Genomic DNA, 25,168 nt, shown 5'->3' with positions numbered 1-25,168 from the left:
GGTCTACTGACAGTTATTCATTATAAGTTGTGATGCAGTAAGTGTGTTGGGAAGTTCCTGTTGTTTTTGTATCAGTTATTCCAACAACGAAATCCTAGGGATAATCTTGCTATCTCCTTTCTGTGGCTCACCTCTGTAAGGGGTGCTCTATTGCACCCATAACCTCTAAATCAACTTGGCCATTCTTTCTTTGTGTTCCCAGGATGTAGAGAACGTCACTGGAGTGATGGATGAGAATGGAGTTTGCCTCTGCACTATCATTCTACCTGACAACACATTCCCCGCACATAGGATGGAATCCTTGGAAGTCACTGCACACAACCTGACCATCAGCGTCCAGCAGGAAATCATCAAGGTAAGAGGTCAGCTTCAATCACATAATCAGAAAGCTAGACATAGTTTTATTGAGTTAAGTGGGAGTTCACAGAACTTAAATTACATCCTATCGCTTCAGCACTCTGCAGGAGTAACTCTTCGAATTTAAATTGAGTCATCTTTCCCCCCATGTCAATTACATTACTATTCATCATGGGGGTGATTAACTTAATATGTTCTCAACAATGCAGGAAACAGAAGCTAGTTGAGGTAGTGTTATTTTCTTTGTCCAGCATTGGGAACATAACAAACGCAATAACGTGATTTGATATAACCAAAAGGCAAATTTGGCCCAAAGGAATATAAACCCAACTCTGAATGTTTCTGAAACATATTGTGATTTTCCATTTATGGAAGTCGGAGGTATAAGGGGGGTCCCAAAACATGCATTTCCCACACTTTTCTTATAGGGCAAAGATTGCTCTCACCTACGGTCCAAAGGTCTAGACACCAAACTTCCAAGAGAAGCATGCTTTTGCCTATTTGGTGCAAATGCGTCCAGTGGTTTGTTGTAAATATGGCCAAAAGTGGCCAAAATATTGTTTGGGATATCTGGGTTTGCCCAAAATTATTTGTGGATTCACACGGCTGTGTTCACATTACTGATTGGCCGTTTTGCTAGTTGAAAAACAGCTACTCTACCTCCAAATGACCACCATTGTTATTTGTTGGCTTTTAGCGGGCTCTTGCGGTCTCTGTGCTGCAAAAAAGAGACACATTCCAGAGGAAGATTGTTTCACAAAGTGTTTTCATATACCCTAGAATTTAGACAAAATGTTTTTTCTGGAACCATGGTCACAGCCCAATCCTACCTTGAACCTCTGGTCAAGGCTCAGACCCATGAACTGCTTTCAGGGGCTCGCAGCTATCTGCTTACCCACCAGGGTTACTGGGGTGTCCAGAGCATGGACTTTTGTCATGCCCCAGGGAAAGTGGCCATTGCACATGGCCTAAAACCAGTACCAGTGGCAAGGTCAGTTGGGTGAATGGGTATGCAAGGCTAATGGTATCCGGTTTACCCACTATGGCTACTTTGGCTGTGTGACCAGGTCTGCAGACTTATTTGTAGCCAGCAGACCCTTCACTGCTAATGATGGTGTACAGGGCATGGCTGAAGGCCAATTCTTGGCCAAAGCGAGACACTAGGCGTGGCCGCAGCAAATTCACAGAGGGCACTAAAAGTGGTTTGAGGTTCCTAGCATGCTATGCTTAGTGTTCACATCATATGGGTCAGGAGTGCCTGTAGCATAGCTGAAGGTAATTGCCTACGCAAAGTAGCAAATGTGCATGGGTGCAGAATCCATGCCCATTAGGTACATTGAGTAAGAGCACATGCTGAGTTTTTGCGTGCAGGTCTTCATGTGGACTTTTGTGGTGGCCTGGGATAGATCAGAACATGTGCAAAGGTCAAGCCCCAGGCAAAGCGGCCCTTTGATATGGTCCTGGGTAAATCATTACCCATAGAGTAAAGTGATCAAAGGGCATTGTCACAGGTCATACCTAGTAGCCACATCAGGGGGCTTGGGATGTCCAGAACATTGCGCACGTCCACGGCCCAGAAAAAGTGTCCGCGTGTGCCCATTGTATATGAAAGTACATATAACTAAAGAAAATCTCTGAATTATGAGAAATATTCTTCTTAAATGATTGTATGGTGTATCTTTAAAAACAGGTAAACAACCACTCTGGTAAGTAATATGCCCCTCTCCCCAGTATTACCTACAATTAAAATCTAGGATATAACAACATCAGCAATCTCGTGCATGAGGCTCAGAGTTAGTATTCTGCATGCTTTAGAACTGAGGGCCACATTTTCCTGTTGCTGCAGCGCAATCACATATGCAGGCCGTAATGGCCTGTCAGTAAACCAATAGTGTAGGCCTTAAGTGCACCGAATTTTAGAAGTGACTGTTCCGGAAGAAGGAATGGGTGTAATGAATGGTGAGCAGCCAATGTTCTCCCCTCATTGCATCCACACAAGAGCAGATAATGGACATTTTCAAGTAGAGAGCCATAACTTTCTGCATGTCATGTGTCAAATTTACTTTCAGCATTTATTTTTTTGATATTCCTGTACTGCTACCACTTCTAGTTTTACTTCTGGTTGTACTTATGTCAGTGGTGGAACAGCCTCTTGATATGATATGGCATTTATAACGCGCCTATACACAAGTGTTTCAACGTGCGACGAGGCAAGGGAGGGGAACAAAAGTAGTACGGGCAACGATCCTACTAGGCCAGGTGTCATTCAGATTGTGCAAGTGCGTGGGAAGGGGGCAGGGACAGTGCAGTACAAGGCAAAGATGATAATAAGTAAGTAGCGGCCAGCATGTGGCAAGTGCATGGGTAAGTGCAGACATCAGGTGTCAAGGGCTGGGAGGGGGACTGTAGGGATACAGAGACAGTCCCCAAGTGCGGGGGTTGCCAGGTGGGCAGTGCAGGTGTGAAATGCTGGCAGGGGAGGGACCTGGTCCCGAGATCAGAGGGTGTCCAGGTAGCCAGTGCAGTTCCAGTAACAGCTAGCAGGTCAGCAGAGGAGAGTAGGAGAAAAAGCAGAATCAAAGAGAAAGGTTTTGAGGAGCTTCCCGAACTGGAGATGGTTCTCCTCAAGTTTAAGGGAGGCAGGGAGGCTGTTCCTGAGGGAGGCACCAGCCGAGGAAAGAGATCTACCACCAACTCATTTCTTGGAGAAGCGACTGACCCTGAGGTAGTTGGAGGCAGATGAGTGAATAGCTCGAGAAGGAAGATATTTAGGAAGAGAGAGTTGAAGGTATTGAGGCCTCAGGCCCCAGAAGGCCTTGTGGATGATACATAGGGTTTTGAACATAATCCTCACAGCCAATGGGAGCCAGTGCAGAGATTTCAGTCCTGGAGAGATACGATCCCTGGGCTTGTGGCCAAGGACAGTCTTACAGTCCTGTTCTGGATAAGTTGCAGAGGGCAGAGAGTAGAAGCAGGCAGATTTAGAAAGAGGCTGTTGGAATAGTCCAGCCTAGAGAGAACCAGAGCTCTGGAGACAGTGAGCTTCTCGGGGAAGGAGAGGAAAGTAAGAATACCTCTGATGAGGTGCAGCTGGTAGTGTGACTTCTTAGAGACATCAGTGATGTGAGGAGAGAAGGAGAGTGTGGAGTCGAAGATGACCCCAAGGTTTTTAGCCTTGCAGGTGGGAGCAGGAAGAGGGCCAAGAGTGGCCGGCCAGAGAGCTGCAGGGAAGGGGGGAGCGGGTGTGCCGATGAGGAGAATCTCAGTCTTACTGGCATTAAGGCAGAGGTCATTGGTGGCACACCACTCCTGGATAGCAGACAGACAGTCAAAGATGAGGGAAGGAGAGGAGGAGGCAGAGGGTAGCCTGAAAATGAGGTAGGTGTCATCCGCATAGCACTGAAAGTTGGGGCAGAGAGCGGCGATGCGGTAGGCAAGGAGTGCTAGCTATTGCTTGAACAGCCAGGGAAAGAGGTTAGACCCCTGGAGGACACCACAGGTAGAGAAAAAGGTAGCAGAGAGGAAGGACCCAAGTTGGACCTGGGAGGGTCGGTCAGAGAGGAAAGAAGTCAGTCAAGCCAGAGCCTGACCAGTGATACCCAGGTAATCATGGAGACGGTTGAGCAGGATGGCATGGTTGACAGTGTCAAAGGCAGAAGAGAGATCAAGCAAGATAAGAATGCAAGGGGTGTTGTAGTCAAGGTTGGAGAGCAGGTCTTCACGGAAATTTAGGAGAGCAGTTTCCGTGCTTCTGGCAGCTCTGAAGCCAGACTGATGGTCATGAAGACAACCAACAGATTCAGTGTGGAGATTAAGTTGGGAGATGGCCAGTTTTTCTAGGAGCTTGCCCAGGAAGGGAGTGATGGAGATTGGGCGATAGTTAGCCGGGCAGGAGGGGTTGGCAGAGGGTTTCTTAAGAAGAGGGTGCACCAGGGCGTGCTTCAGGGGGTATGGGTAGACTCCAGTGGTGAAGGAGTGATTGCAAAAATCAGCCAGTGCAGGAACCAGGGAGTCAATGTGGTCCTTGATAGTTTTGGAGGAACAGGGGTGAACCTGTTTCGACAAGACATTCATAGATCAGACTTGTTTAGAAACCTCATCTGCAGAGAAAAGGGGAAAGGCAGAGAAGGAGGGAGGGGTGGTGGCTGCAGAAGGGCCAGAGGAAGAGCAGGGAGTAGGGGGAGGGAGGGGATAGGAGGAGATTGAGGACAACATGTCCTGAGTATAGAGATGAAGTGAGAAGCCAGTGCCATGCAGAGGGCCTGGGAAGGGACAGGAGAGGTAGAGACTGCGGCAGGATTGGCCAGTTCCTTGCAGATTTTAAAGAGTTCAGCCGAGTTGTTAGATGCCTCAGAGATGCGGGCTTGGATGTGAGCTCTCTTCTTGGTGAGGATGGAGAGCCGGTATTGCCTTTGCAGCAGGCAGCAGGCCAGTTTGTCGGAGGATGTACATGAAGCACACCATTTCCTCTCGGCCACCCTGCACTTGCGTTTTAGGGTGACGAGGTCTGAGTTGTACCAGGAGTTACACTTGGCTTATGGCTTCAGGTGGATTCTCATGACAGGGGCAAAGATATCAAGATTATCAGATATAGCAGAGTGGAGCGTGGAGCGTGGAGAGGGCTGTGTCAGGGTGAGAGTCAGCCAAAGGGAGAGGAGGGGGTGAGAAAGTGGCAGCGAAAGCCTCAGCTGACACGCGCTTCATGGGTCAGATGACTGAGAAGGTGGGTGGCAGTGATGGAAGTGGCTTGCTGTGGTTGATATTTTTATACCATTGGTGACACCGCCAATGTGTGCACCATGCTGCTCTTGAACTCTCTTGCCCACTGTGTTAGTAGCCCCTTCACCCACCAGCTGGTAGCACAGCTCCCTCTTCCATTCAACAACAGGCTATGGTACAAACCACCCCTCCTCTAGGAATTCTATAGAGTATTGTATAACACATCTCCTCCTCTACAGAGCCCTTTTATCTACCCTCAACCCTACAGAAGCAAAGGGGGTATCACATTGGTTGAAGCTGTGCTCCCAATATTTCTGTATTGCCTCTTGAATGCACCTCCATCCACATCCCGTACTAGCAGTAATATCCATGAAAATTGTGGTTTTTCTGCATCACCTTCATCTGAGTAGAATCTGCCAAAACATGCTCAGCTATGGTTGTCACACACACCACCATGGTTGCCAAGTTATATGTTGGCATGGTGAAAACTAAGCCAACAATGGTGAATGTAGCAACAGAGGGTTTGTGCTTAGTTCAGTTATTATGTATTTATTTATTTATTTATTTATTTATTTGAACATTTGTAGAGCGCACAAAGCCCACAGGCAACTAGGCACTAGACTTAAGAATATGGTTACAGTTATTTTCATAAAAATACAGTTCCAATACATTTACACAGTAAGAATACTTGTCCGCTGCACATTCAAGGAATATAGACAAGGGGCAGCTAGAATTACAAGGTCTTGGTAAACTTGGTGTTTGTCCTGGTGTCAGCACTGTTATCAGCACGGGGGTGGCAGGCTGCGAAGCATGGTGTCTGTAGTGAGATGTCAGATTTAAAAAGTAGGGTTTTTAAATATTTCCTGAATGACCAGAGGGTATTGCATTTCTAAGTTGAATGGGAAGAGCATTCTACAGTCTTGGTGCTATCACTGGAAAGCTTGAGCCTCCCGCTTCCTGCCTTCTGAATCTCGGGTGAGGAGCAGGTTAGAATAGAAAGAGCGAGTGGGTCTGGTGGATTGGGTTTTGCTAATCAGATTGCAAAGGTAGGCAGGCGCCTTGTTTGAGACATTTATGGGTGAGTGTGAGGATTTTAAATTTGATCCTATCATGGATAGGGTGCCAGTGGATATTTCTCCTGTAGGAGGCAATATGTTCGTTAATGGGGATATTTACAGCTGCTCTGATGGCGTTGTTTTGTACAATTTGTAATTTTTTGATATTTCTAGTACTAGTTCCAGCGAATAGCGAGTTACAGTAATCAATCCTGGAAAGTATCAATGCTCTGGCCAAGGTGATAGAATTGTTTGGTGTGAGGAAAGGTCTGCTGGCTCTTATCAATTTAGATGTGTGAGCAGCCGAGGATACTATGGCGTTAACCTGTCTATTCAGAGAGAGGGAAGAGTCGATGTAGACCCCAAGAGTTTTTATTTCGGTGGCGACAATAATAGCATTTCCATCAATGTTAAATGATTTGTACTCTGTGGGAGATTGCTTAGTTTAGATTTATTTCCAATTATGATCAGCTCGGTCTTATCATCATTAAGACGCAATTCATTGAGAGCCTTTCAGGCGTGGATAGCGAGGTTGATTTTATTTAGATTTTTTAAATTGGAATCATAGCATCCAGTAATTGGAATGAGTATTTGTGAATCATCTGCATAGTTTGTATACGTGATACCCATTTTGTCTAGTTTATCAAATAGAAGTTTAGTGAATGCATTCGGATGACCAACGACCAAACATAGTCACGAGAACAGACAAAAGAAAAGCTACCCCAACCGGTAGAAAGATTTCACTGGAAAGAGGATTATTCGAACAAATCAACTGTAAAAAGATCTCATCAAACGACTGAAACTGGTCTATCCTCCAAAGGTAAACAAGGCTGGTGTTTCGGAGGGCAAGTGCCCACAAGCCCAAATGAAAACAGCGATTGGTTTAAGAAGTAAGTCAACCGGATGAGAGCAAAATAACCACCATATAAGGATACCAGAGGTTTAGATCTGGACCCCTTGGATCAGACACTACACCTATACTGACATTGGCATCTTGGAACACAAAAGGATTCGCACATTTGACCGCAAGATCAGATGTGCTTCTGTTGGACTTTGACGTACTATGCTTGCAGGAGTCATGGCTACTCCAAAAACCCTGTTTGGACGGATTTGAGTTGGCACACTCACCGGCCCAGAAAGGACTTAGAGGAAGACCCCGGTCAGGAATAATAACAGCTGTCAAATCAGGAAGCACCCTGACTTTGACAAAGGTTATTAAAAGATCTGAATTCATATTGCCATTGATAATCACTTGGTTAGCCCCTGCCTCAAGCTCCAAAAAAGAGATGCAAGAAACGATTTTGGTTCTTAACACCTATTGGAACCCTCTGCGAATATCAAACAAACAGTTCTTGGCAGAACTTGAGCTGACAATTGATGCAGCCCTAATAGAAGAAGATGTCAAACACGTAATGATTGCAGGGGATTTGAACATCGACCTACTTGCCGGTAAGAGAAGGTCACGAGGAAGGGCCGCTCTGTGGTCCAGCCTCATGAAATCCAGAGACCTGCACAACCTTCACCTGATAAATGACACAAAGCCAAGCCACATCCCAACATGGGAAAGAAATGGCAAAGGGGCAGCTATTGACTACATCCACATGTCTAGAAGCCTCCTAAAACATTTTGCGTCCTTTAAGGTGCAAAGAACAAAAAATAGCGATCACAATTTACTACTTTATGAGTGTCACACAAGTTTAAAAGAAGATCGAAGAACGCTCTCATCCCTAGAAACTGATACACAGGGTATCTGTATTCGACTCTCAGGCCCAGCAATCAGCATCTTGACGAAAGAATAGGTAGAGCGCACAAATCGGGGCAGACACAATTCTGAGAACATGACAGACTACTCATCAGCCTTGATAGTTCACAAAAAGCCTGCAATAAAAGATGCTCAATGGATTGGGTTTTGCTAATCAGATTGCAAAGATAGGCAGGTGCCTTGTTTGAGCGATTTATGGGTGAGTGTGAGGATTTTAAATTTGATCGTATCATGGATAGGGAGCCAGTGGATATTTCTCCTGGAGGAGGCGATATGTTCGTTGATGGGGATATTTAGAGCTGCTCTGATGGCGTTGTTTTGTACAATTTGTAATTTTTTGATATTTCTAGTACTAGTTCTAGCGAATAGCGAGTTTCAGTAATCAATCCTGGAAAGTATCAATGCTCTGGCCAAGGTGATAGAATTGTTTGGTGTGAGGAAAGGTCTGCTGGCTCTTATCAATTTAGATGTGTGAGCTGCCGAGGATACTATGGCGTTAACCTGTCTATTCAGAGTGAGGGAAGAGTCGATGTAGACCCCAAGAGTTTTTATTTCGGTGGCGACAATAATAGTATTTCCATCAATGTTAACTGATTTGTACTCTGTGGGAGATTGCTTAGTTTAGATGTATTTCCAATTATGATCAGCTCGTTCTTATCATCATTAAGACGCAATTCATTGAGAGCCAATTCATTGAGGCCTGGATAGTGAGGTTGATTTTATTTAGATTTTTTTAATTGGTATCATAGCATCCAGTGATTGGAATGAGTATTTCTGAATCATCTGCATAGTTTGTATACGTGATACCCATTTTATCTAGTTTATCAAATAGAAGTTTAGTGAATGGATTTGGACGACCAACGACCAAACATAGTCACGAGAACAGACAAAAGAAAAGATTCCCCAACCAGTAGAAAGATTTCACTGGAAAGGGGATTATTCAGACAAATCAACTGTAAAGAGATCTCATCAAACGACTGAAACTGGTCTATCCTCCAAAGGTAAACAAGGCTGGTGTTTCGGAGGGCAAGTGCCCACAAGCCCAAATGAAAACAGTGATTGGGTTAAGAAGTAAGTCAACCGGATGAGAGCAAAATAGCCACCATATAAGGATACCAGGGGTTTAGATGTGGACCCCCTTGGATCAGACACTACACCTATACCGACATTGGCATCTTGGAACATAAAGGGATTTGCACATTTGACCGCAAGATCAGACGTGCTGCTGTCGGACTTTGACGTACTATGCTTGCAGGAGACATGGCTACTCCAAAAACCCTGTTTGGACGGATTTGAGTTGGCACGCTCACCGTCCCAGAAAGGACTTAGAGGAAGAGCCCGGTCAGGAATAATAACAGCTGTCAAATCAGGAAGCACCCTGACTTTGACAAAGGTTATTAAAAGATCTGAATCATCTTGCCATTGATAATCAGTTAGTTAGCCCCTGCCTCAAGCTCCAAAAAAGAGATGCAAGAAACGATCTTGGTTCTGAACACCTATTGGAACCCTCTGCGAATATCAAACAAACAGTTCTTGACAGAACTTGAGCTGACAATTGACGCAGCCCTAATAGAAGAAGATGTCAAACATGTAATGATTGCAGGGGATTTGAACATCGACCTACTTGCCGGTAAGAGAAGGTCATGAGGAAGGGCCGCTCTGTGGTCCAGCCTCATGAAATCCAGAGACCTGCACAACCTTCACCTGATAAATGACGCAAAGCCAAGCTATATTCCAACATGGGAAAGAAATGGCGAAGGAGCGGCTATTGACTACATCCACATGTCTAGAAGCCTCCAAAAACATTTTGCGTCCTTTAAGGTGCGAAGAACAAAAAATAACGATCACAACTTACTACTTTATGAGTGGCACACAAGTTTAAAAGAAGATCGAGGAGCGTTCTCATCCCTAGAAACTGATACACAGGGAATCCGTATTCGACTCTCAGGCCCAGCAATCAGCATCTTGACGAAAGAATACGTAGAGCGCACGAGTCGGGGCAGACACAATTCTGAGAACATAACAGACTACTCATCAGCCTTGATAGTTCACAAAAAGCCTGCAAAAAAAGATGCTCAATGGCCACCAACGACAACCCATGCCTTTAACAAACAACTGGTGGAGAAAAGGAAGCTTGTTAGAAAATTAAAAAGAAAAGCAAATAAATCAGGCTTGGAAATCGACATAGTGGAATCAAACAAAGTTACAAAAAAATATCAACAGTAGATTAGAGAGAATAAACATCAGAGAAACCAAGACGACGCCGAACTGATGCTGCGTACTACCTGCAGCAAGAAATCAAAGGACTTCTGGTCACTTATCAATGGGAAAATAAAGGGCGAGAACCAGCCGCTGACTAACGCAGTGGGTGAATTGAGCTGGATTAAACACTTCGAACAACTCTACAAAGCCCCCTTGAAATTTCCATCATCCTCTTCCATAGTTACAAAAGAAAAATGGAAGGTCCCTACGGATGAAGAAACAATTATCAATAAAATAAAAAAACGCAATGGTTTACGCGTGGTGGGACCAGACAGCATTACCAACTTCAATCTTAAAGAAAAGGCGGAAAGCTGGTCCAAGTTTGTGGGAGAAGTTTTCAAGAACTGTAACACAGCGTCAACCATCCCGTCTTGGAAGAAGGCAATAGTTGTGCCAAATTTTAAGAAAGGTGCGAGAGACAACCCAAGCAACTACCGGCCCATATCAATATTAGATTCGATTGGGAAACTTTTTGCTGCTTTCATTCTGGAAAGCTTCCAAGGTTGGGTAACCCTCAGCAAAATGACTGACCCGTTACAAACAGGCTTTGTAAAAAACTCAGGAACAACCGCCAACATCTTAGCCATAAGTACTCTGAAAGCCAAAGTTGTTGAGGGCCATCCCAAAATCTACATGGCTTTCATTGACCTAACAAAGGCATTCGACTGTGTTGACAGAACTCTGTTGTGGGAAAAACTAGAAAATCATAACTGCCCACCAGAAATCCTTAATCCCATGAAGGATCTGTACATTGACACGACAATGTGTGTATGCCTGAACCAGTAGGGTCTACTGTCACCTTGGATCAAAATCGAACGAGGAGTAAAGGAGGGGTGCCCGTCTTGCCCCAGCACTTTATAACGCATACACTTCGGACTACAAAGATCTCGAGGCAAAAGTATGCATATTCCCTCCAAGACTAGGTGAAAAGAGAATATCAAGAATGCTATATGCAGACGATATCATCTTGATGGACCAAACACTGATAGGCTTACAAAGACAACTTGCTAACCTTGATTCCTATCTCCAAGCAAACCATCTACAAATTAACCAAGAAAAAACTAAAGTCATGATCCTGGGAAAAGGCACGAGTAAAAAATGTGAATTTCGTATGGAAGGTACGAGATGAAACTCTGGAAATTGTCGAGGAGTTTAAGTACCTCAGAGTTATACCGAGTAAAAGTACCAAAGAAAGCCGGATGTGTGAAACCATCTTGAAAAAATTACGCCTTTTAACAACACAAACCAGAATACTGTTGAAGAAGTATGGCCGATTCTCAATAGCACCCCTGTTGACATTCTACAGGATGAAAGTCATCCTCACATTAACGTATGGGGTGGAATCAATGCCCTACATCTCACCACTCTTCTGGCAGAAAGTAGAAGGACTGTACTGACGCAAAGTACTAAGTCTACCACAATCCACTCCTTTAGCGGTCATAAGGAAAGAACTAACACTGCAGTCAATAAACTCCATCGTAACATGAAATGAATTGGTGCTTTATCGAAAGACGCTCTGGCCAAATTCATCATTGATACTCAAAGCAATGGAGCAAGAAACTAGAGCAGGCACGTCTAAGATGCTCCAACGATGGGAGGAGAAAATCAACCAACACCTTGACTGGGCAGGCCTATCCCTAGACGACCATATTTGTAATCCAGGAAAAGTAAAGAGGCGAGTGATGGAGAGAGACTGGATACAAACAATAGACGAAGTACAACTAGTAAAATCCATGAAGAACCGGCCGGACAACCCGCTAAAATCAATGAAACGAGAGCCTACCTGTTGAAGTGCCCCTCCAAGAAGCTTCGTAAAAATTGTATGCGCATTCACCTGAATATCTTAAACACAAATGAGATATTAGCGAGGCAAAAACAAGTGAACACCAGCCTCTGCCGATTCTTTTGCCAATCAGACGAAATTGAAACTCTTAAACATCTGCTCCTCACTTGCAGACGGGTGGATGAGGCCCGCAGTCTCCATCTGGGACACCTATTTGGCAAATTCGATTTCTTGGACAGAGAGGGGAAATGGAATAATTTGATGAGTGGAGAGAACATCAAATGGACCATTACAGTGACATGCTTTTATGAAAGCCTCGGCCTACTGAAACGCCCGGAATTGGACAAAACGGACTGCATAATTTGAGATCAAACTATCCCTCCTCTTCGCCCCTTTCTTCCCTCTTCAAGTAGCAGAGGCTGGTGCGATTGGGACTTTTCCATTCTTTTAAGGACTGAAAGATTAATCCTCAGGAGCAATCTTGTAAAAATTGTTTCTTTTTTTGCACAATTAAATCAAGTATAAAAAAAAGAATGCATTGTAGAGTGTCAGCGACACACAGGAACATTGCGGCACACTGCAGGTCACAGCAATGGGAAGAGGTCAAGTTTTTTGACACAAGACACAAGAATCAGGCACAACGCCTAGAGAAGCTAGACCTTATTCTTTGCTTATTTGTTGAAGATAGAGCACCATTCACCGATTCTGATGCTCCCTTTTCCTCAAGATAGCAAGCGATATTCCGTGGTTCTTATCCAAACAAGATGGCCACTCAGGCCTCTTAGTGTCCATGGATGGCAAGAATGCTTTAGGTATAACTCATTGTCAATATCCCTTATTAATAGTTGAAAAATGAGACTCTGGTCTCAGATTTATCAGCATGATATTTAAAAAGTAAATGTCAATAGTTTCCCGACTGAGATGTTCAGACTTGGGATGGAATGAATCAGTGATGCCTGCTCTCCTCTTTGCTTTTGGTGCTGACTTTCGAACCATTGAACATCAAGTTAGGGACAATAAAATAGTGTGCAGATTTGGAGGACTGCACAACAAGTTGTCCATGTTCGTGGACTGCAGGCTAGTCTCACATACAGATTCTAGGTCTTCCCTATTGGCTCTAAAGAAAGGAATAAGTATTTAGGAAAAAGTAGCAGGATTTAAGAGGAATCCTGGGGAAACTTTTAGTCACTCAAATATTGTCTGATTCGTTCAACTCAATCTTTCCTAAATGTTATTTGAGGTTCAGGCAAAGAGATTTTATAATGTATTTGGTAAAATGGTATAGGCCAGGCATACCCAGTTCAAATGTGTGATAAGTCTAAAAGGCAGAGGCAGGGGGTCACCAAAGTAGTAGAAGCAGAGGTAGAAAGGGACATAAAGTTTTAACTGAGGGAGAGACAGAACATTAAAATAGGATTTAGTTGAAGAAGTAGAACATTAAAATAGGTGTTAGTTGAAGGAGGGATATGCAATTAAAAAAGGCTTTAAATGAGGGAGAGGAAACTGGACAGGCCATCTTTTTGTGACTAGTAGCATAGGAGAGATAGCCAGTGACCACCCTGCATATCATACATGCATGTGATATTTCTTGTTGGCAACAAGGAAGCAAGGAGAAAATCCCAGAATTATTTCAAGAGCACATTCACTTTTTGTAATTAAGTGTGTCATCTTTTTGTGACAAGAACAAATACTAGTTGTGAAGAAAAATGCATACAATTATACAGAGATTATACTTAGGGCCCGATTCATTGAATATTTGCACTGTTGAAAAGTGACTTTTCACTGCCAACACAAACCCTGATTCAAGGAACTGGGCAAAGTGTATTTTGCAGTGCAAAGTCAGTGCAAGTGGTCATTCCTGCAGTACAAAAAGACATTGCACTGACTTTGCACTGCAAAAATACACTTTGCACTGTTCCATGAACCAGGGTTTGTATCAGCAGTGCAAAATCACTTTACAGCAGTCCAAAGTCACTTTGAACTGTGCAAAAATGCCATGAATCTGGGCCTTAGTGGTTGTACTGTGTGCACCAACCTTTGTGATTGGTGAGAGAAAATGTGAGTTGTTGCATTGAGACAAACTACTAGTTTTCAAGTAAAAGTCTTAGAATTCTTAGACTACTGTAAAGTAGATTTTGTTCCTGTAATTGAATGTGCCAACTTGTGGTGCATGAGAGAAAACATTAGCTGCAGGGATTTGTGATGTAACAAAATACTAATTGTAAAGAAAGAAATCGTATAATTGTTTGGAGGAAGGAGAATGCGTTCGGAGTGATTCATGGAATAAATGTGCGCTGAAAACGGGCACTTGCACCCGTTTACGTATTCATGGAACACATTGCGCGTGGCTTACCTGAGACCTGCATTGAATCTGCGCGGGTCCAACAGGTCACTGCAACACCACAAACACCTTGCGTGATACGGCCAGCGAAGGCGCACACCGTCCAGCGCACACACTTAAAAAGGGGGCGGAACACGTGGAATGGGGAATAACACATACGCAAACAACAGGTATTCATGGAATCAAATAGGGCTCACCGGTGCGCGACAAAAGATGTGCAAACCCGGAAAAACATACACCACGCAAAAGCAGGCGTAAGCATCAACGCACACCTAAAACAATGCATAAAAAGTGCGTGCAAACAACAAACGCACGTATACAGCCACGTTGAATGTACCATTCCTCTTAGCAGTGATCGTGGGACACCCCAGGAGGAGGATACGGATAGCCAGGGCCCGCATTTATTTACCCAGGACCAGCCTTTTTGGGATGCCTGGTTATCAGGTCTATGGCAGGTATAGGTTTCCACCTCATACCGTCCTGGACCTGGTCACTGAGTGGGAGGATGACCTCACATCACCCACTCGTTGCTCCCAAGCACTGAGCCCCTTGGAAAAGGTGCTCAATGTACTGCATTTTTTGGCCACTGGGTCATTTCAGCGGACAACTGCCATAGTTGGGGGTGTCTCACAGCCCACACAGTCACGCTACCAACACCAGGTGTTGGCAATCATGACTGCACGCCCTTCAGTCCGCAGGCACATATACATGCCCAGAACACATGCAGAAAGGCAGGCCATGGTCCAGGACTTTTACGGTATGGCAGACTTCCCCAAAGTGCTTGGTGCCATTGATTGCACCCATGTGGCCCTATGTCCACCTAGGGCCACTGAGCACATCTATCACAATAGCAAGCACTGGCATTCCATCAACATGCAGGTTGTATGTGATGCCAAGGGTCCACCCATGATAGTTTCATATTCAGAATGTCACCCCTACAGCGGGACCTGGAAGCTGGGAGGCATGGCAACACATGGCTCATTGGTGAGTACAAATGCCTGTGCACATGCACATGCATGTCACACACAGACAAATAGACACACCCATCTAATGACAAACATTATCACCTTCCCACAGGATAGTGCCTACCCTCTGATCACCTACATGATGACGCCAAAACAGCACATCCAAATACTGGTATGTCACCTAAACCCTGCGAAAACCCATGTCACCAGGCCGACACACCACTCCGTGGAATGTAAAAAGTCACAAATAAATGCACAACACATGACACAACTGTCACAAAGTGCACTCTGACAAATGTAAATAGGTCACAAACAAATCCCCCTTGCACATGAAAATAAAACCACACACAGGAATATCTATTTACCAGCATAACATCATGAACACAGGACCCAACAGTGAAAATGTCAGACAGTCATCTATCACAATAGCACAAATGCCTCAATGTGACAAAGCCACCACATGGACCCCTTCTATCTTGAGTGGGTCTCTGCTAGCTAAAGGGGGCAGGGTAATGCATACAGCTTGAAGGGTATCAATGATGGAGACAGGCAAGGTAATACATGAAGATGTAACATTAAAAAATACACATTTACCAATATCCAAAGCAAAATGCATGCTGAACATGCACTGGTCAAACAATCATGAATCCCCACAAGGAGTGTATACACAGGTTGGACTTCAGACTGGCCACAGAAATGATGGAAGCCCAATGCCTCTGTGTAAGTTACTGTCACACGCTTCCCTACTTGCAAGCCCATGGAAAGGGGAAGCAGGAGTGGCATATGTGTCTGGAGCCCAAGCCACAAACACAAACACGAGACAAGCCTGTATGGGGCCAGCCAGAATACACATGAATGCCTACAGATGCCACACAAAGCAACACACTGTTACACGAATGCACAATAGACAAGAAAATGATAAATAAAAAAATAGAAAAATGGCCATTGAGGACCAGGGGGTCAGGGGGTGGGGGGACCACCCAGGAGGGAGGAGGTGCAGGGTGCACCTCAACACCCACATGCGTGGATATTGAGAAAAAAAAAAAACCTTCATGGGTTCATGGCCTGCACGGCTAGCCTATAGTGGGAAAGCTCTTGCCGCTGTCGGCACCCTCTGGTGTAACATTAGAAGGTGAGCGTGGCAAGGGAGGCTGACCATGCATAGCCATGGTATGCTCCTCAATGGCAGCAAGCATGAGGGCCTGATAGGTCTGATTCTGCATGATTATGGTACAAAGGTCCCCATGCAGCACCTCACGTGTTGCATGGAGTTCCGCCTGCAAGGCCTCACATGACGCATGGATCTCCTCCCGGGTTGCATGGAGTTCCGCCTGCTAGGCCTCATGTGATGCAAAGATCTGCTCCCGGGTTGAATGGAGTTCAGCAGAGATGTTGTGTGTCAGCTGCCCCATCTGCTGTTCTGCCCGTCGACTGCTGGCCACCTCAGGTGCAGTCAGAGTAGTTCTGAGGGAGGTGTTCTCTTCCCTCAAGGCATCCTTGTGGGACTCTGCCTGTGCAACCATGGCTGTGTGCAGAGCCCCCATTTCAGCCTGTTGGTCCCTGTTGGCGGCCAACATGTTCAGCCTGTGCGAGCGACATGTGGACCACACTGCCTGCTGCTGGAGCTCAATCTGACCTTTGGGGGGTGAGAATGGAATTGGCCACCCTTTCCACACCGTGAGCCATCATCTCACATGATGCCCCCTGTTGCTGAGCAATGGCATACATGGAATTCTCCCACACAGTATTCCAGAGTGGCACACGGCCACCGCGTTGCCGGACACAACACCTGTCGGGCCCAAGGATATCTGGCCCCTGCTGTGCTGGCACTGCCTGTGGCTTCAGGACTGCATTCCTCCCTTGCTGAGCTGCCCCAGGAACAGGAGCAAACAGTGTGGAGCGTGACCCTGCATCCGTAACCACCACAGACATAGGTACCAACACTGAATGGCCCTGTGAGGTGTCTACCCCCCTGCAGGTGTGACGGACAGAACAGCATCCACAGCAGAATCACTCACCTGCGACAGCCATGAGGGTTCAATATCCGATTCCACACCAGAGGCATAGGGCTCCTCAGAGGTGTACTCAGAGACACCGCTGGCCAGGATGGTCTGGGGCACCAATGGATTTTCAAGGCCCACCACACCACGGCCTCCACTGGTGCCTGTTTGGGGCTCTGAATACGTCACCCCCTCCACCATCTCCTCCTCCTCCACATCCTCCTCCACTGCATTCAGTGCCTCATCACCTGCAGAAAATCAAAAGAAGACATGAACACACATGTTAACAGCATAGGCCACACACATAGGTAGCACAATGTTGAGAGCCAACAAATGAACCAGCCATGTCACACATGAAACAAACTCAGGCATGCAGTGTCAATGAGATGGAAGGGGAGCCAGAAAGAAGGCATGGATGTTTGTGAAATGGCAAAATAAGATATGTACTGCATGGTGCATAGCACCTTCATCACACACAAGCTTGTGACTGGCGTCGTCCTTCCACAAACATGACAGATGCCAAAATACAGATGGCACGTAGAATAGGCAATGCCCAAACTGTCAAACAGACCTAGATGGAAGCTCAATACTACTGTCCATGAGCCATGTACAATGCACATCATTTGGCATTTCATTGAAATCACTATGATAAAACACACATGTGTCACAGGCTGCAACAACGCTAGGGTGTTGAAATACAGTGAAGGAAGGCACATGGATTCAGCAATGATGGTCACTTTGACATCATGCAAGTGAATAGGCATGTCGAAGGGGAGAACAGGGTTCAGAAGTGTGTGGGTGCAGTGCAGTACATGTGTACAGCCTCAACTATCATTGAGAACACAGAGGCAGTATTGTGAATATCGTGGACTGATGGCAGTGTAATGGCAAGTGCAGTCATTCTGTGTAAAGTGTTGGTAGTCGTTTGTAGAGATACAGTAAACCCCACACCTAAGGGCGGGGGATGGCTTTGAGGCAGTTCATGGCTCAAAATGGTTGCACAAAGTACCGTGGTGTAGCAGACAGTGTGGGCAGGTGTCAATTGCATTCTTTCACTCACCTGGGACTACAGCAGGGGAGAGGAGGACAGTAAACACAACCCATGAGGAAGTATAAGAAGTGCCCCCAGACCTGGAGAAGCAACAACAGCAGTTGCATAGAGGCAGGGAGGCTGTACCAGAGGGAGGCTTCCTCTCAACACAGACGAGGACCCCAAACTAATGGCCATGAGAAGCAGCTGACCCTTAATGAGCAGGAAAGGGATGATAAAATACTATGAGAAGGAAGAAAATAGTGGAGATGGAGTAGAATGAATTGCTTGCCCAGGACCCATATGGACTTGCTGGGAATGCACAAGGTCCAGGAATGAACACTCATTTATTTTAAAATGTTTTTATTGGCATTTATATCAAACATTACAACAGGTGACTTATTTTGCCAATAGCATTTTACACATACACTGTAACCTATGAACCTAAACATTCAACAGTTCAACAATAAGTCTTCACATACACTTTCTTCAGGCATAATGTTCTGCAGGTAAGTCAGCCACTGTGAGCCTGTGCCATCTGCACAGTCCTAGTGAAATACCCTGCACCAAGGACGTTCCACACAGTCCAGGTCTGGCAGAGTTGCAGAGGAAGACTGTATAATCACAGAAATTCAGGTACAGCCTGTTGCAGTAGTCCACGGTTTTACCAGTCCCATGGAGACAGTGAGCTGCTGGGGGATGGAGAGGTAAGGAAGAATGCCTCTGAGGAGGAACAGCTTGCAGGGTGACCTCACAGAGACGTGGGTCATGTGACGATTGACGGTGAGTATTGAGTTGAAGATCATCACAGGCTATCGGCGACCATAGGTTGGAGCAAGAATAGGGCCAAGAGAGGCTGCACAGAGATTGTCATGGAAGGAGGGAGCGGGTGTGGTGATAAGAATTGCCTCTGTGTGCAGGACATGGTTTGTATGCAGTCTACATGACAACAAGCACGTATCAGTCCAACATCACATGGGTCACACATGGCAGTTATGTCAATGTAGCTTGAACTGGCAGACAATCATCACACATCACCCAAGCAACATACACATGGCCTGGACACACACGCATCCCCACTCACCGGACATTGTCTCATAATTTGGCAGGTCTCCCACGCCTTGGACCAGCTCCACTGCGATGAAATCACCAGTAATCTCCTCATGTGCAGTGAGTTCTTCATTCTCTGGTGGTGTCCCACTGCCAGTCACCAGAGTAGAGGTGAACATTGCAGCCAGCTTGTCTTTTGCTTGGCGTCGGAGGGCATTCCAACACTTAACGACATCATCTGCAGTGCGCCTCTGGTGTCCCAAGGCACTGATACGGTCTGCGAGGCACTGCCAGTGGGTCCTACGCTGAGCAGGTATATGTTTGCTCCCTGCCCGCACCAGCATCTTGCGGCCGTGATCCCACACGTAGTCCACAAGTGTGTCCAGTTACTCAACACAGAAACTCCTCTTCCTTGACGTGTGGGACTCCTGAGCCTTGTCTGGGGTCCCAGCTTGTACCGCTGGAGCACGCTTCTTCCTCTTGCAAGGTGGTGCGGACCCTGAGTGGCTTGTGCCACTCTGGTCAGTAGGGGGTGAAGTGCAGGTGGACTGGCCAATGGATTCAGGAAATGACATGACAACCAATGGTATTGGCAGCTGGGTGCTGTTGCCAGGACCTTGCGCCGCACCTGCCTTGGTGACAATGGCCAGGACCAATCCAGTCCTGGCTGGGTGACCCAGAGCAGGGGTGGTGGTAGCTGCAGCTGCCCCTGCAGCTTCCACACCCTGGCTGCTCGGGACAGCAGATAGCACTGCTACTCCAGATCCACGTGTTCTGGTGACAGCAACTTGCACCACACGTGGCTTGGCCTTCCGTACACAGAAATCTGCATTGAGTCACCAGGTGCCTGTTCCGGGACCACTGCAGTCCGAGCTGGCTGACTCCGAGCCTGGGTGGTGGTAGCTGCAGCTTTCCCTGCAGCTTCCACACCCTGGCTGCTCGGGACAACAGATGGCACTGCTTGTTGGGTCTGACGGGTGCTGGGTATGTCAGCAGCAGCTGCATCTCTCTGACCTGCTTGGGTGGGGGGCATAGCTATCCCTGCTTGGGCCTGGACACCTTGCCCTCGTGGACAACCCTGGCCACATCGCCCACCTTGTCCACCTTGTCCACCTTGGCCACCTCACCCACCTTGTCCACCTTGGCCACCCCGGCCACCTTGCCCACTGCAGCCACCTCTGGGAGGTCGCCCAGCTTTTTCTCCCTTACGACTTGTTGCCCTCCCAGTCAAGGCACTGATGTACTAGCACAATGGGAGATGCAGACAACAATTGTCCTGGGCAATTGGAGTGAGGGGCAGGGTACATGATGGAAAATGTACCACTGTGCTCCAGCAAGGCTGTATGTGACCCCTGGGGAAAATAATAACAGGTCACGCAATGCTCAGGCACCCCAAAAACAAAAACAAACATGCAGGCGACCCCTCGGTAGCCAGCGTGCGATGAAAAAATGTCCCGCAGTACGCTGTGACACCCAGAAACCCCAAAAATGCATACGTGGGGAACACGTAGTCTACTATGACCTCAAAAATGGGGTACGTGACACACAGGGCCAACCACAGTGGGAAAGATGCATGCACGACTCACTGTCTGCCTGGAAAAAACATGTGCGCGTAGGAAACTCCCCCGCCCAAACAAGAAGTACGCACTGCCACAGTAGTGAACAATTTGCGTGTGAACCCACAAAAGTATGAATCTCACGCCTCAGTCTCCACGAACAGCACGTACATTGCACTGTTGTCCTACGTGGACCTTTAACCAGTACTGAACAGCAACGCCCAACATCCAGTACGCGTCACATAACTTACGCGCTTAGGGCCTTTCCTCTGATTACACGCGAAAGCGCTGTTTCCGCACGTGCAGAGTCACTCTGCATCTGGCTGGCCACACGGAAGACCCACGCTCCTGCCCACAAGGCCATTTACTTGCCTCCAACTGCCCCGAGCTGCCTCCTAGAGCCATCTGCTGCTGCCAGCCCACTCTGTGAGCCTGCTGCCCACGTGCCCTGCATTTTTGTGCCTGCACTGAAGCCATTGCCAGGGATCCTGTTGTTGTGACCATCTCTGCTGATCCTGAAGACTCCCAACTGCTATTCCATCGCTCCACAACCCAGCCCCAGGACCACCTGCCCACCCACACCTCCTTTGGGGGTTGCCATGTCTGACCCATCTCCATCTGAGAGAGGCAGAGGGCTGTTAGCTTTTCTTCCAGAGAAGTTGGCATCCGGGTGGAGCAAGTCCTGGGGCATTATGATGTCCTCTTCCCTGGACCATCACGGCTCAACAAGGAAGACGGAGTAAGATCTGAGCGGACATCGTGGGTGCCATCAACGCGGAGGGGCTGGCACCCCGCGACTACCAGCATGTACGTAAGCGCTGGGAAGACTTCAGGTCCTGGACCCTCAACAAGGCCCGGCGCCTCCTCAAGGCTGTTGATGATCGAGTGAGGCCAGTAGACCAACGATGAAATGTGGGTCCTGGAGCGTATCGACCCAGCGCTGTATGCGCAGGTCTTGGATTTGGTGCTCTGTCTGGAGTCGACTGGTAAGTGATATGAGAAAACAGGGACTTAGGCTACCCCACCTGTCTGACACTGGCTGGGTGTGGATCCAGCACACTTTGTTGACAGAGCCCTGTAAGTGGTCTGTAAATCAGGCAACACCAAAGATACATATAACACAATATATTTTATTCATGTGAGTTTAAAAATAGCATAACATAGCTATCTTCCAAAACCTTTTCCTTGCCCGTAAAGGACGGGTTATGTATTGTTTAGGACATCTCAAAAAACAATCTCATCCATTGATTCTTTGCATACAATACTTTGCTGTGTGGGTTAGTGTGGGTTAGTACATTGGGTGACTTTAGAATGTGCTCAAGTTGACTACACTTCTGTCTAGTCGACACTAAATGGTGTTTCTGGCACAGTGAAGGTGGCTTGTGTTCTGGTGCCGTCTTCAGGACAAATATAGTGGACTTGATGGTGTCACCGATGTATCACTGAGTTTGGACATCTAAAGGTAAGGAGGTACACATTAGAACATAGGTGTGTCTCTACAGGGACTCAGGTACCTGGAAAATGTGCTAGGTGGCATCCTACCTGAGCCTTTTCTTTAAGTGTGACAGGTTGGTGAAGAATCTTGCTTCAATACTTCACTCCAAGTGCCTTTTGAGCACTGTATATCATTTGATCCTGTGTTTGTAGGATCCGGTCTGCAGCTCAGAGGCAGTTTGACAAAAAGATAATAAATATCTGGTGAAATATAGCGTTGTCACGTGGTGTCTGTACTTGCATATGTGTTCATGTTCCTGACAGTGCTGCATGTGAGTTCAGTCAAGTATGACCCACATCAATGGTGTCTGTGTTGCAATGCGTGATGCGCATCGGCATGTAACGAGGTGCACATGTTTGCATACCTGTGTCTGCACTGGGGCATGCAAGAGGTGTGACACATGGATGCTTATGTCACCATCAATGTACATGTGTGTGTGTCTGAGTAGTGAGTGCATTAATGGCCAACCCCATGGATGGATGACACATGAGCATCTCAATGTATGATTGACTCATGCGGCCCAGTTGTCCCCAAGTGCACTTTGACGGGAGGTCTACATGGTCTGATGCATGACTGTCAGGTGATGTGTGTGTATGTTATGTCCATGTACCATGATGCATGTGAGGTTCAGCCCCTCTTCTGATGTTCCCGCAGTGCCTTGTACATGGATCTGATTGTTTGTTGCACATGGCATGCATGTTTGTGCATGTGTGTTGCTTGCATTGACCTGTGTGTTGGGGAGGGTGGAGATGGTTGTGATGTTTGACAGCGCCACTCATGTGCATTTGCTTTGTGTGAAGCAGATATTTGTTCGGTATACTGATGCATGTGTTCAATGTCTCCCTATCCACAGTGGCGATGGAGGAAGAGGGCAGAGATGGCGCTGTGGAGCACCGCAGCAGGGATGCCTCCACCAGGCGGATATGCAGGGCACAGTCATCCTCCAAGTTACCAACAGCTTCCAGGAGCGAGGAGACTGGTGCCGTGTCTGCAGCAACGGCCGCAGCTGCTGATGGAAGGCCCAAGAGAGTGAAGTCGGTCGTGGGCTCCTCAGCAGCGGGAGGGACAGGTGAGACCAGACAGGGGCAATCCGATGTAGAAAACAGTGGGGAGTCATCCATGTTGGTGGTGGACGAGGAGCAGGAGGAGGCCACATCAGCCCAGCACATGAGGCCCAGCAGGGGTGATGAGGTAGGTGTGACTGGTGCAGTCCAGGATCAGGGCCGGAGGCAGTGCAGGTCACTGTGGAGGGGCCTGTGACTGACCTTGTCCCTGACTCTCCGACTGCATCAGTATGCACCTGCGAGCATGCCTCAGGCCGGACCCGTCCGCAGTTAGCAGATGCATCCACGGAAACTGATCTTCACTACCTGCAGATGAAGCAATTCGTGACAGGGTTGACAAGGTTGAGCCGATGCTAGCTGGTATTGCGAGGCATACAGCCACCAGTTGTGGTTATGTGTGGGCTTCCATCATCACAATGTGGTCTGTCGCCTCATGGACTGTCTAGCTCAGCTCATATTCCCAAATCTCTTACGTGTGCTGGCCACTGCTGTGACCCCCTCCTCCTCTTCCTCCACTGTGCGCCAGTCATCCTCCCTGCCGTCTTCTGGCCCAGATACCACCAGGGCCCTCTGTGTGCCTGTCTCGACCACAGTGGCCAGTCTGGTGGACACCACATCCCTGCCACAGTCAGGAGTCGAAGGAGGATCAGCAGAGGTGGTCACCGCAGCAACAGGACCAATGGCAATGGAGGTAGTGCAGGCACCAAGCAGCAGGACATGTGCACGACAGCCCCGGGGGTTGTCATCATCCCAGAGGCTGTCCCGGAGGCGCAGGCACTGGGCTTTTCGGCAGCAGGCTCGACATTGTAGGCGCCAGGACTAGGGGCCCTCAACATCAGGGGGGCAGGTTCGGCCATCCGGAAGGTGGGAAACGTGGACCTTGAAACAAGGATGTCTTCCGTGTTGCAGCGAATGGGCCAGAAAATTGGAGCAGAGCAGCAGCGTGCATACGGGGCACGACTCATCATAGCCAGGACGGAGAACACTCTGCGTCGGGCGGAGAGGCGGGCAGAGTTCCTCAAGGGGTCTTGCAGGGAGTTGGAGAAGAGCATGATAGAGCCTGTGCGGGCCCTCGAGGGAAGAGCAGAGGCCCAGCCTCAGGGAAATTGACACAGAGTTCGATGATGCCCTGGCCGAAACTCTTGCGGGAAATGATGAGTCATAGGACTAGCCCGCTGCCTTTGTAAATAGTTCATTAGGGTCAGGTTTCCTTTTTTTGTTTTAATTTGGAGTTCATGGACTTTGCTCCACATCTCGTATATAGTTTATAGTACTTTTTGGATGTTCTTGCATTTTTGGGGATCATGGACCCGGGACCTTTGTATATAGTTTGGAACATTTATTTTTTTCCATGGAGCAATGGTTTTATTCAGATTTTTCTTTTCTTTGCATTTTCATATGTGTCAATGGAGATGGACCACTATTTGGATTCTTTCATTTTTCCATCACTATTTTTTTTTCCAGATTTGCATTACATTTTCATTGTGTATGGTCATATTTTCACTGGTTTGATTTTTATGTGTTTCATTCTGATTCTGGATCATTAATACATTTTTATACGTTGGAGTACAAGTGCTCTCAATGTTTTGGTGCATGTTTAAATCTTCTTTGTCTGTATTACGTGTTCCTGCTGTTGAGCAATGTTGTTCATGTGTGTGCAAACATGCATGCATGTGTGAGTTTGTGATTCCCATGCCATGGGGCATGTAATAGGGAGCAATAACAATGG

The 25,168-nt window shown here is 47.1% G+C and overlaps 1 protein-coding gene across 1 annotated transcript in view; it reads left to right on the top strand.

Moving 5' to 3' along the window:
• LOC138562836 (olfactomedin-like) overlaps positions 1-25,168 on the top strand; it is a 191,405-nt gene that overhangs the window by 10,511 nt on the left and 155,726 nt on the right. Inside the window, exon 2 of the mRNA XM_069642809.1 lies at positions 203-355. Within this exon, the coding sequence (XP_069498910.1) occupies positions 203-355 (153 nt within the window). The remainder of the gene's footprint in view (positions 1-202; positions 356-25,168) is intronic.

Source organism: Ambystoma mexicanum, unplaced genomic scaffold, assembly GCF_040938575.1.
Source record: "Ambystoma mexicanum isolate Mex_15411 unplaced genomic scaffold, UKY_AmexF1_1 Mex_scaf73, whole genome shotgun sequence".
Taxonomy (NCBI): domain Eukaryota; kingdom Metazoa; phylum Chordata; class Amphibia; order Caudata; family Ambystomatidae; genus Ambystoma; species Ambystoma mexicanum.
The sequence above is the reverse complement of the archived record's forward strand: the minus strand, read 5'-3'. Positions and strand labels throughout refer to the sequence as shown.